The sequence below is a fragment of the Tympanuchus pallidicinctus genome, unplaced genomic scaffold (genome assembly GCF_026119805.1).
Source record: "Tympanuchus pallidicinctus isolate F22 unplaced genomic scaffold, pur_lepc_1.0 scaffold1, whole genome shotgun sequence".
In the NCBI taxonomy this organism is placed as follows: Eukaryota; Metazoa; Chordata; class Aves; order Galliformes; family Phasianidae; genus Tympanuchus; species Tympanuchus pallidicinctus.
The window spans coordinates 42,351,239-42,363,212 of NW_026294618.1; the positions used below are offsets into that span (position 1 = coordinate 42,351,239).

The 11,974-nt window shown below is 39.7% G+C and overlaps 1 protein-coding gene across 1 annotated transcript; it reads left to right on the forward strand.

Moving 5' to 3' along the window:
* The first annotated feature begins 74 nt into the window (after nt 1-74).
* On the forward strand, nt 75-11,893 carry QRSL1 (glutaminyl-tRNA amidotransferase subunit QRSL1). Its single transcript, XM_052698605.1, has 11 exons — nt 75-200; nt 385-544; nt 975-1,073; nt 2,453-2,549; nt 4,565-4,741; nt 6,445-6,620; nt 6,736-6,848; nt 8,351-8,543; nt 8,929-9,046; nt 10,873-11,078; nt 11,373-11,893. The coding sequence occupies exons 1-11, from the start codon at nt 177-179 to the stop codon at nt 11,582-11,584; spliced, it is 1,575 nt and encodes a 524-aa protein (XP_052554565.1). The 5' UTR covers nt 75-176; the 3' UTR covers nt 11,585-11,893.
* Nucleotides 11,894-11,974: the final 81 nt, after the last annotated feature.

An 11,974-nucleotide genomic window follows, 5' to 3' on the forward strand; every position in this document is an offset into this window, starting at 1 on the left:
AGATCCTAAGCGCCCCTTCGGTGCCCCGGCCCAATGGGCGGCCGCCGTCTTGGCCGTTCCGCCAATGGCGTCGCTCGGTGTTGCGGCAAGATGGCGGCGCCCAGGCGCTCGGCGCAGCGCCGGGACGGGCCGGGATAGGGGTCGTAGAGGTGTGAGGCCGTGGGGAGCGAGCCGCCATGCTGCGCGTTTCTCTGCGTCAGGTGAGCGGCCCCGGGCCGAGCAGTGCGGTGCGGGTGCTGCGCTCGGCCGGCGGGGCGGGCTCAAGGTGACCGCGGCTCGCCAGGGCCCGACCGCGTCCTCGCAGGGGCGCGTTTTATTGCCGAGATGTGCTGGGTTGGAGTCTGGTAGCAGCTTCGTGCCGCTGACCGCTGTGGCCTCTTTCAGATCTCAGCAGCACTAAAGGAAGGACAGGTCACCCCCACAGAGCTCTGCCAGAGGTGCCTCGCTCTCATCAGAAGCACCCAGTTTCTCAACGCCTACATTACGGTAGCGGAAGAAACTGCATTAAAGCAGGCTGAGGAGTCGGAGAAAAGATACCGAAGAGGTACGGCAGCCTGTTTATAAGGGTGGCGCTCGTGGTGAAAGAGTGCTTTTATTGTATGCTGTGTGTGTCAGGTGGGCAGATGTGCTGGCTGCTGGGATGGAGTGGGTGCACACAGCACCCAGGGCTGAGATAAGCAGGATGTCGTCTCATTGGAAGCAACAAGGACTCTGCTGGGGCAGCTGACTTGACTGAAAGCAGCTGCCTGCTGCCTTAGGAGCCACTGTGCCTTGCAGGGACTGCTCTGGGCATAGGGCTTATAGGAGTTCTAGGCAGTGGGTCTTGAGAATGTAACAGACACCCATCAAATGCTAAATGGTTAGTTCTTGTACTTGCAAAAAGCACCCGAAGTGACACGTAAACTAAATTGTAATTGACTGTACGTAGCACACTGATACAGTCCGTGTGGTCTTTGCAATAATTCCTAATGCAGGTCAGCCACTGAGTGAGCTGGACGGAGTTCCCATTGCAGTGAAGGACAACTTTAATACAGCTGGCATTGAGACAACATGTGCATCAAACATGCTAAAAGGTACAGTATGAGAGGTGCAGTAGAGCTTTTAAGGTGAAATTGGAGCTCTGTCTTTTCTCCTCAGAGGCTTAGTGGAGTGAAGTCTTCCAGAGATCCAAACGTTTTCAAAAATGAGCTGAGCTGATTTGAGGAAATGTGTTTATCTGATTTCCTCTGTCAAGATCATCTAGTATTACAGGTGTATCTTTTTCTTATGCAAGTGCATTTTCTCCTTTATTTGTGTATCTACGCTGCCATTAACAATGCAGTGGTTATTCTGGCCTATCTAAATGGAATCATTCTGTAGTTCACGTGTTACAGTTAGATTTACAGAGGAGAGCAGTCAGTAGTGTTTGCTGTTGTGTCCAGCAAAATGCAAATAGTCCTTTTGTGTTCTGTTTATAACCGTTGCATTATGTAGTGCTTTCATATTGCTGTAGGAAGAGTAGATATTAACAATTCTCTGCATTTCTGCTTTACAGAACAGGTTTGTATGACTTTTTAATTCTTTAAAATTTCCCAAGCTTATTGTTTCTATTAACACTCCAGGAAAATTTTCAAGACACTCTAATGTTTCCATAGTGAAAGTGAAAGTAGTAAACATTTCTTATTTTCTTCTTCATTCTGCATAAAGTGAAACTTTGAAGTCTTGAGAAAGATAAACTTCTGCTGATTTACCTGAGGTAATCCTATTACCTTAACAGAAGAAACAAAACACGGTATTGCAATTTAAAGAATGTGTTCCATTACCTGAGATGTTTTTCCTTAAGCACGTTCTCAGACCCACTGTGCTTTATTGCAGATTAATGGTAGAGAGTTTCAGGAGTGATGCTATCCTTGTTCCAGCTGAGAATGGAGCTGGAGAAATCACTGTCATTATTCACAGAGGAAGTTAGTTACAACCCAGGATCTCGTGGAAGTGGCACAGAACTCACTGTTTGTATGAGGTCAAAGTGGCTGAAGGTGCACACAGTTGGTCACAGGAGAGCCAGTTTGTATTTCAGCTTGTGATTAACAATATGCTCCCCCATCTCATCGTAAGGGGAATAATTTGAGATAGCTTAGCACTCGTCTGCAAATTGCCCAAATGCCATAATTTGCTACTGCTGTGGTAACTTGTTTGTCTGAAGGCTTAGTTCTGGAAATGTATAATCCAGAGTTACTGTATTGTAAATTGTGGAGGGAAAAAAAAAAGCATTACAGACAAAACAGTATTTAGTTTGCTTTTGCTAAATCTTGAGAATTACCCATATTGTCTGTTGAAGCAAAATTTGGGCACTGTGCAGTGGTAACTTTTATGCACAAATAGTGACAAATTTTAAGTGTTCAGAAGAGTAGCTACTTTTAGAAATCAACCATATCTCATCAACCACTCCCTTAACTGTTTTGATTGCTTTCAGGTTATATTTCTCCTTACAATGCTACAGTGGTTCAGAAGTTACTGGATCAGGGAGCTGTGCTTTTAGGAAAAACAAACCTAGATGAATTTGCAATGGGGTGAGTGATGTTTATTATTTTTAACATGTGATTCTACATTAAACAGATTACACACCATCTGTTCTATGCATAATCCTTAAACTCTTCTTTCTGTCATGTTAGAAAATAACGAACGCTAATCTGCAAAGAGAATTTAGAGTTGCCTGAATTTCTCAAATATTGCATGAACATTTTTACTGTTGTGTAAGTTATCTACATGTCAGTTTTTTTATGAACATAGAGTTCAACTATGGCTGTGTTTCAGGGGGAAGAGTAGCATAGCCTTTGCAGAAAGCAGAAGGCAAACAGACTTGCATATCCAGTAGCAAATAGATCTGGTTACCACACCGGCTATTTGCTGACTTTTTTTTTCTCCTTTCTTACTGGTGGTTTCTGCCCTTAACTAATTATTGTTATGGCCTTGAGACAGTTACCATCTGTCCCAACCACTGGATTAACATGTATGAGTACTCTGATTTGTTGTGAACGGGCTAATTTAGAGCAGCACTTTGAATTGCCTGTGCAACTGTTGCCTAATATTGGTGAATTCTGCTAGGAAAAAGAAATTGGAAAATACTGTCACAAATTTGTTCTCTGACAAATCAGTGAAGGCAGCAGCATGCAGTAATCTGGGGCAGCCCTGAGCAGAGACAGGAGCCTCTGTCACCAGATCTGCTGGATACTGAAAGATATGGTTTAGTGGTAATGGTTGATGGTTGGACTAGATGATCTTGAAGGTCTTTTCCAACCTTAACGATTCTGTCCAGCACTTCAGCTACCAATGAGAAAAATTAAGTGTTGTGTTTTGGCTTTGTTTTTATTTTTGCTAAGCAAAAGGCATAGGTTTGGTTGGGTTAAAATACTTTGATTGGATCATTTTGGATAAAGTCATTTCCATGTCAGAGACATTCCTCAGGGGGAAAGCAGGGAAAAAGCAGAGGAGAAGAAAAAGCAACCAAACTCTTTTATTAGGGAGGGCTAGAAGTAATCTAAGCTCACTAACACAGGATTCTGCTAATAAGGGTTATCTCACCCTCAGCCTCTCTTTTCTGTACTGTGTATTTGCATGGTCTCATGCCATCACCAACATCGCTGCACCATCAGCTTGATGAGGAAGCTGATCCAGCTGAAAAGCAGTGTCTCAATTAGGTTCATTTTCAACTGTGTAAACTGCCAGCTCAGCTGATCTGGCTAATAACACCAACATTATGGAGTTGGGGAACCTGAGGTGGCAGTTGCAAGGAAGGTGGAAAGCTCCTCCCTGCTTCTGGTGGCAGCCTGCATCTAGATTATCACAGGCTGAAACCAGATTCCAACAAGCCAGTCTAACATTCTGAAACAGCAGACTGTGACCTCAGGGGAGAGCTATAGAGTAAGTAATGGTGGGTTATTTACAGAGGAGCTCCTGTTGCTGGTATTGCAGGGCTTTTCCCCCCTTCTCCAGAGTAGTGTCCCACAAGGCAGTGCTCATCTTTTTCCAAATGCAGGCTTGGGAAGCCAGAGTACTTTTGTTTTATAGCAGATAGATAGTTTTACCTTTAGGTACATTAAATTTGTTTTATATTTTTCTGTTAGCATCCTTTCCAGTGGCTTTAGAATCACAGAATAACTCATGTTGGAAGGAATGTTAAAGCCCACCTACTTCCCACCCCTTACAGAATCACAGAATTGTAGGGGTTGAAGGGACCTCCAGAGATCATCGAGTCCAACCCCCCTGCCAAAGCAGGTTCCCTACAGCAGGTCACACAGGTAGGCATCCAGGCAGGTCTTGAACATCTCCAGAGAAGGAGACTCCACCACCTCCCTGGGCAGCCACCCTTGCCACCTACTAACAGAAGCTGAGGTTCTGTGGCAGAGGATGGTCCCTTTGAATATTTCGACTTGTGCACGTTATCTGTCTGCACTAAACTGTACATATGCCAGTCTTTTTGTGTTGAAATTGAATTTATTAGAGTAAGAGATGAGGAACCAGATAAAGAAAAACTTGGAAAGCAATGTGTTGTCTGTCACTTCTGTCCCTATTTCTTCTGTCTTAGATCTGGGAGTACAGATGGGGCATTTGGACCAGTCAGAAATCCCTGGAGTTATTCAAGACAATACAAGGAAAAATCTGTACCCAGATCTGATTCTGAGCCTGAAAACTCTAACTGGGTAATAACAGGAGGGAGCTCTGGAGGCAGTGCAGCTGCTGTATCAGCTTTCACATGTTTTGCGTAAGAAGCTTTTTGGAATTGTTTTTAATGAAATGTCTTGAAATACATTGTAAGGTTTTCACTCAGTAATTTTCTAATAATGCAGTTTATGGATTAAATTGTAGAAAAGATGTTGATCTTGTCTGAGATGGGAGCATTATTTGCGCTGGCTTGTGAGAATTTATTTCAGCATCTTCAGTTTTTCATGGCATAGCATGAAGCCAGCATGATTTCCTGTAGGCAGAGTAAGGCTTATTCATTTAGAACGTTATTCAGTGTACTGATGTGAGCACTTTGCACTGCATGAGGCAAAGTGATAATGGCAGTAAAGGAATGACAGTATTATTGTTATTCCCACATACTCTTACAAATAACAGACATATCCTCTACCTCTTTAAGTATGTTAAACATGTACACACTGAAAACTTAATTCAGCAAATGATGAGGTGTCTGTTGACATGTAACAGTTTAGAAATCCTTCCTCCTGGCCTCTGTTTTTATAGCTGGGTATATGATAATATGGATACGTGAGATTTGACATCTAAAAGCTTTCAAATACCCAGTTTGAGAACAGGAAGCCAGTTTATAAAGATACTTGGAATTTTATCTGTTTTTAAAAAGTTAAAGAGTTTTAGTTTATTAAAAAAATTTTTTTACAACAATTATCTGCATGGAATAGCAACACATTATTTAACAAATTGATTGTTTATACTCTCTTCCTCATCCATCTGTTAAAGGAAATCTGTTCCTTAAAAATTTACACTGAAATTTACACTTTATGCAGTTTTGAGAGTTACATTTGAGAATGCTTGCTCAGTTGTGTTCTTAACTGGAAGATGTTTTAAATAATCTTTAGTTATTATGTCTTTGTTTACCCATGTATTATATTTGTCTACTTGTTAAAATATTTTTGCTCCCAGAGATTACTACTTTTAAAAACCCCATCGTTTTATGAATAAAACTTAAGGTTTTATTTTTTATTCTGATTAAAGTACTTCCATTTTTTAAGTGGATTTTGAGTTTAAAGTCACTGAAACCAAGAGAACCTCAATTTCAATGTGACTTTGCTATTCCACTGAAATTTTTACAGTGAAAATTTCAGTTTGGAACAAGATTTCATTTGTGAAAGAGCAGTAAAGGAATTCAACTTAAAGAGAAGAAAAAGAATTGCATTGGAACTACTCTAAATTGGGTGTTCTACTATACTTTTTTGGCTTGGAAACAGGAAGAATCTCTTAGCTAGACTTCGAAAAGCCTGCCTTGTTATTGAGGGCAAAAAGCATACTGTGTTACCACTGCTTTGTATGCTGGATTGTGATACTTCATGTCATCATTCATTAATGAATAAATGGTCACAAATATCTGAAAATCATAAACTGAAACACAAGACATCTTTCACAGACCACAGAATTGGAATGGACCAACAGAGAAGTAGGAACTAGGTCTTTAGAGCCCTATTCTGAATGCCTGATTTCTATTTATCTACCTCTATTTGTAGAGAGAACCAATCTCTCCCAGTGGCTAATTCAGAGGTCCTAAGAAAAATGCTGAGAACAGCTGAAAAATAGCAGATGTAGGGAGTGGGCTAATGTTTAGAGTGCGTGGTTATGACTTTTAGTTGGGAAGAACTCAGACATTTTTAAATTCATGCATCTTAAAGCCATAAGTATTGTTTGGAGATGTTCTGAATCATTTTACTAACGGTAACCCTTTTGAAACCGTAGAGCTTTAGGGTCAGACACAGGAGGATCTACCAGAAATCCTGCTGCTCACTGTGGTGTAGTAGGTTTAAAGCCAACATATGGACTGATCTCTCGCCATGGTCTCATTCCTCTAGTGAACTCCATGGATGTGCCAGGAATCCTAACCAGATGTGTGGATGATGCAGCTGTTGTGCTAGGTATTACTGCTACATATATCTTTGTATGCTCTATGTCTTTGTTCAAAAAGCAGGCTGAATTCCATCTACCCAGTGTGCATTTTCCTGCTCTTCAATGTGTCATGTCATGTTTCAGGTTCACTTGCTGGGCATGATCCTAAAGACTCTACCACAGTTCAGGACATCTTTCAGCCATTTGCACTGCCAAGTTTGACGGATGTCAGCAAGCTCTCTATAGGAATTCCTAAGGTAACGTTTAAATCCCATCAACAGTTGTGAACAAGGATGGCAAATGTAACTCCTTCCAAAAGAAAGTATTTGTGTATTGCCTGTCACCACCCAATCTCTCATAATTTGAAAAGTGAAAACAGTATGAGCAGCTCCCAGAAAAGAGCAGTATGTGCTCTATTGCCCACATAGGTGATTCAGAGCGAGCATCTGCTAACACTTTGTCTTAAATGCTTTGTCATCACTGTGGGAAACGCTGCCAGGAAGTTGCAGGGAAAATGAGGGGCTTCAGATCTTGCTTCTCTATGGCTTTTTCATCAGATACCTCCACAACTTCATACTAGTTATTTTTAGTGACTTTTTACAGTGAGGTTAGTTGTACTAGTACTACTTGTACAGTTTGTTGAAATCCTTGTTTAAATGGCACTGTGATACAGCATAATTTTAAAAGCAATTGAATGGCACAAGGAGCTGTGACTCACAGAGCTCAAACAGGGATGGAAAGAAAACTTCACGATAGCTGCTAATGTTTTCATCGAGTAATTTGGTTTGTAATGCACGTAATTCAGTCGTTCTTGTAAGTATGCTTGTAATTTAAGCATGACATTTGGAGCTGCAGCCTATTTTTTAATTGCCTTTTATGGTTTTGTAAAGGTTCTGTCTTCAAAAAAACAATGTGTGTCACATTTGTTGGTTTGATTCCCAGTACTTGAACCTGTGACAGGACAGGTAAACCAGAAGATTCAATTTTGTAAGAAGAGATGCCCACTGACAGTTAATTATTCAGAATCTGTGAAATGCAAAAAAAAAAAGAAAGAAAAATATGTCTAGAAAATTAATTTTCTGCATACTGTTTAGATTTTGATAAATCTAAAATAGTAGTATTGATAAATTATTCATATCCCTTGGACAATTGTTTTCTGCTGCTACAGATTAACCCAAACAGGTTAATGCATATATTATGATAATATGTGTGAGTCGTTGCTGTTCAGAGATCACATGGTATTTTGACCCAGATATTTTGAGCTTGAACTGAAGCAAATATCTTAAAACAAGAGTGTTGCTTGTCTAAGTCAGTCCTGTCCCAACCTTGTGATTGTAGTTCTCTGGTGGGTTGCTTGTTTGGCTGAGGTGTGCTAGTAGGTGCTGATGTGCTGTGAGCATAGCTTATTCCCTGCTGAAAATACCCCTAGTATTAGGGCTTACATTTGCACAGCTTCTACCCCATGCGGTGTGGTCTCTATATCTAGATGAACAAGTGGGCACTTCTCCAGAAGAAAACTGCTGAAATTCCATTATGGATTGTGTTATGGGTTACAATTTGCTAAGGTGATCATAATATTCTTCAGATGACAGAGTTTATTTAGTATTGCTTGCTTTTATAATATTTAGTAGATGTGATAGGCTGCAGTAAGTATTTAAAAGCACACAGTGTTAATAGTTTCAAAGTATTTTTAGCAAATAGTATTTATATGTTGGTGGCCAGTAAAAGTAAACATCATTTATTCTTGTTTTTCTCTAAGGAGTACCAGGTACCAGGGCTTTCTAGTGAAATTCTGGCTGTTTGGTCAAAGGCTGCTGACCTCTTTAAGAATGCAGGTGCTAAAGTAGTTGAAGTGAGTTTACCACACACCCGTTACTCAATTGTCTGCTATCATGTGCTCTGCACTGCAGAAGTGGCATCAAATATGGCCAGGTTTGACGGACTGGAATATGGTAAGGCCTTTTAAATTATTATTTTTTGTTGTTCTCAGGCAACAGAAACCTTGCTAAGTGGCATAAAGAAATACCAGTTTTGATAGTATGTGTTTCATAGTTGAATGTTTGATGTTCTTTTGGATTGGAGTAGAATAAAAACCTTGTGCACATAAGAGCTGAATAAATAAATATTTTATTGTGTTTCACTCGTGCACATGTGAGTGTCTGGGCTTAAAATCTTCTCTGTAATGGAATGTGGAAGGAATATGGTTTGTGGATTTTTCCAGAATAGCAGAACATCAGTCTGCTGCAAACTGCAGCCTATTGTACTATGATGTGTACCATTATGTTATTGAATCTTAAGAATCACAAAAACTATTTCTAAATTGCCTTTTCCTTCCAGGACATCGTTCTGACGTGAACAAGTCCACAGAAAGCATGTATGCTGCAACACGACGAGAAGGATTTAATGATGTTGTAAGAGGAAGAATTCTATCAGGAAACTACTTCTTGTTGAAACAGTAAGTGGAACACAGCTTCAAACTCAACTTTATTAAGTTCATAATTTGTTAAGCAAATAGAAAAGAATTGTTCCTCAAGACATGAAAAAGAATTGTCCTCAAGCTAGTAGCTACTTCTATTGTTATTACTGCTTTAGCTATGTAGTAACCAGTGAACTGTTAGCAGTGAATGAAAATGTTTTTCCTTACCCAGGGAGCCTTCTGAATTAAGTAAAACATCCTTGTGATTATTTTTTTTTCCCCATCAGAGCATTGTTGTCACCTAATAGTTAAAATAAGGAAAAATATATCCTGTAGGAAGACACTGGAATCACAGTAAAGCCATCTCTCTTGTAACATTGTAAGTTCTGTAGGTATTAGTCTCATTAAAGCTGCACAGAAAAATTGCTGGTGCATTCTGCTGAGGTCTTCTAGAGCAAGACAGATGATACACGGTTCAATTAACTATAGATCTCTGCCTTAGTATGCAGTGGAGAGAAGGCAGAGGTGCCTGAACTAATGAATTTAACTTTTTCATCTCCATTTTTTGCTCCTTATTTACTATCCTAGTATGATAGAGAAAGCAGGAGTCATACTTAACTTGTTTAGATACTAACAGAGAAACTGGTCCTGTCATTTGTCTCAAAACAAGCGCACGACAAAGCTCCTTCTCTCAGCAACAGCATTCATCAGAAGTGACTTCTAGTTACTCTCATAGACAGGAATGTTGTCAGTAGATAAGAAGCAGCTTTTATGGAATGCCAATAGTCCTGCCAAGTATGCTCGTTCTGGTCACAACTGTCCAGGTCAGCTTTCCAAAGACTGCTTTAAATTTCATGCAGCTCACTTTTTTGTGAAGGAGCATAAGATTGTGTTCCATTAGGACTCAACAAGAGAGTCCTGTCTCTGGCAACAGTAAGTTACTTTGGAAGAACAAAATCCAGGGTTCTACAAGCGTTCTTGAGACAAAGTACAAACATCTCTGTTTCCTGCAAACAGTGCATTTCACAGAATATTTTGTTCTTGCTTTTTATAAAATAACTATGTGATCATTCATGCATTGATGGTTATTTGTAGTCATTGCATCAGAATTAACAGAGTAGGTTTGATTTATCAGTATTTTAATTTTTTTTTTAAAGAGTAACTGTTGGTGATTGGTTTTGAAACTAAACTCTGAAGTTATGAATTCTGTTACATGTTTGCCAGTTCTACTTGTGAAATTAAAAAGAACAATAAATGTAAAGCTAACTGATTTGTTTCTGCGTCAGGATAGCATAAAGACAGTTTAGAAAGCCATAAACCCAACACTAATATAGGGGAAAAAAAATAGAGGAAAGAGCATAGTTTAGTAAGAAGCATACTAGAAACACATTCTTGCTTTTAAGTCCATTTGGATGTCTGCAGAGATTACAGGAGTTTTTCACACTCATTAAGTGTCTAGCTGGATTGAATCCTAGAGCTTAATGCCTATTTTGCAAACCTGCTTTGCTTCTATAGTATTTCTAGACTTTACTGTGCCTTTCTGCAGTGAAATCCAATATACGGTTTAGTTCCAGAAAGGCCATATAGCATTATTCTGATCCTCAGCTATTTTAAACTGGGTTTTGTTTTCTCTTCATCTTTCTTCAACAGAATTTTCTTGTGTCTTCTTTCTCTGACGTCTTCGTGGCTATGAGAGCGTAAGCACTGCGTTTGGTGACTAAGCTTGTGGTATATGAGAAACTCAAATACATGTTAGCCTCTTAATCAGGAGGAATATAGAGCTTATCTTTTCTATGGTAACTAAGCAATTGCTGTGTGTTTTCAGAATCGTAGCATTCCACCCTCACACCCGTATTTCTTTCTAGGAATTATGAGGATTACTTTGTCAAGGCACAGAAAGTCAGACGTCTCATTGCCAATGACTTTGTGAAGGTTTTTGGAAGTGGTATTGATATTTTACTCACTCCTACCACTCTGAGCGATGCACTCCCGTATATGGAATTCATCAAAGAAGACAACAGAACCCGCAGCACGGAAGATGACATCCTAACACAGGCTGCAAACATGGCTGGTGAGCAGGGGCAGGAGTTCAGCTGTGTTTTCTCTTGCCTATAACATCCATTCCCTTCAACCTTTTAACCTCTTACACAGAATTGAGATACCTCCCCCCTCTTGTTAACTTACAATAGAAAGTTAACAACTCTATACATAAGTACAGTGAGCGTTTGTAAAATGCTTTATAATGTAGGGGTAGATTTTAAAATGCTACTGAACTGCTCTGGTTCTCTCAGAATTGTTACAGAAATGACTCTAACTGGATTTGTTTAATAGCAAGCCTTTGTGTGAATAACTTCTTTTGTTTCAGGACTGCCAGCCGTAAATGTTCCTACAGCTCTTTCAGGAAGAGGCTTGCCAATTGGGCTTCAGTTCATTGGGCGTTCATTCCAAGAGAAGCAGCTGCTCACAGTAGCCAAATGGTTTGAAAAACAAGTACAATTCCCAATGATTCAGCTAGAAGAAGTGAAGAAACATGACAACGGTGTCCTTCAGCATCAGAAATCTGCTTCTTTTTCATAGTATCAGATTTGCTGGTCAGCAAAAGCAGGAAGGTTGTTGGGATAGTTTAAAAATGTACTTGTGCAAGAAAAAAAAAACACCAGCAGTTTAAGACAATGATATGCTGTTATGCAGGATGGAATAATAATTTTCCATTATTAATTAAGGCAAAGCAAATCATTAAGTAAACATGTATATCTTACTAAGAGCCACTTCTTACTGATATTAAAAACACCAGATTGAAGTTATTTATCTTACATCTGTGAAGCTGCTTTTTTCCATCCCCAGAGGGCATGTAAGGTATCTGGCTCATTAAAGAACTAACCTGAATTTTCATGTGAAAATTGCATGGTTGCCAGGGAGCTTGATTTCTCTCTGGAACATAGACTTTGGTAATGGAAACAACCAGAC

Coding starts and splice junctions, on each gene's coding strand:
- QRSL1 (XM_052698605.1), top strand. CDS start 177: ATGCTGCGCGTTTCTCTGCGTCAG. Junction 6,621..6,735: donor TGATGCAGCTGTTGTGCTAG/GTATTACTGCTA, acceptor GTCATGTTTCAG/GTTCACTTGCTGGGCATGAT. Junction 11,079..11,372: donor ACAGGCTGCAAACATGGCTG/GTGAGCAGGGGC, acceptor CTTTTGTTTCAG/GACTGCCAGCCGTAAATGTT.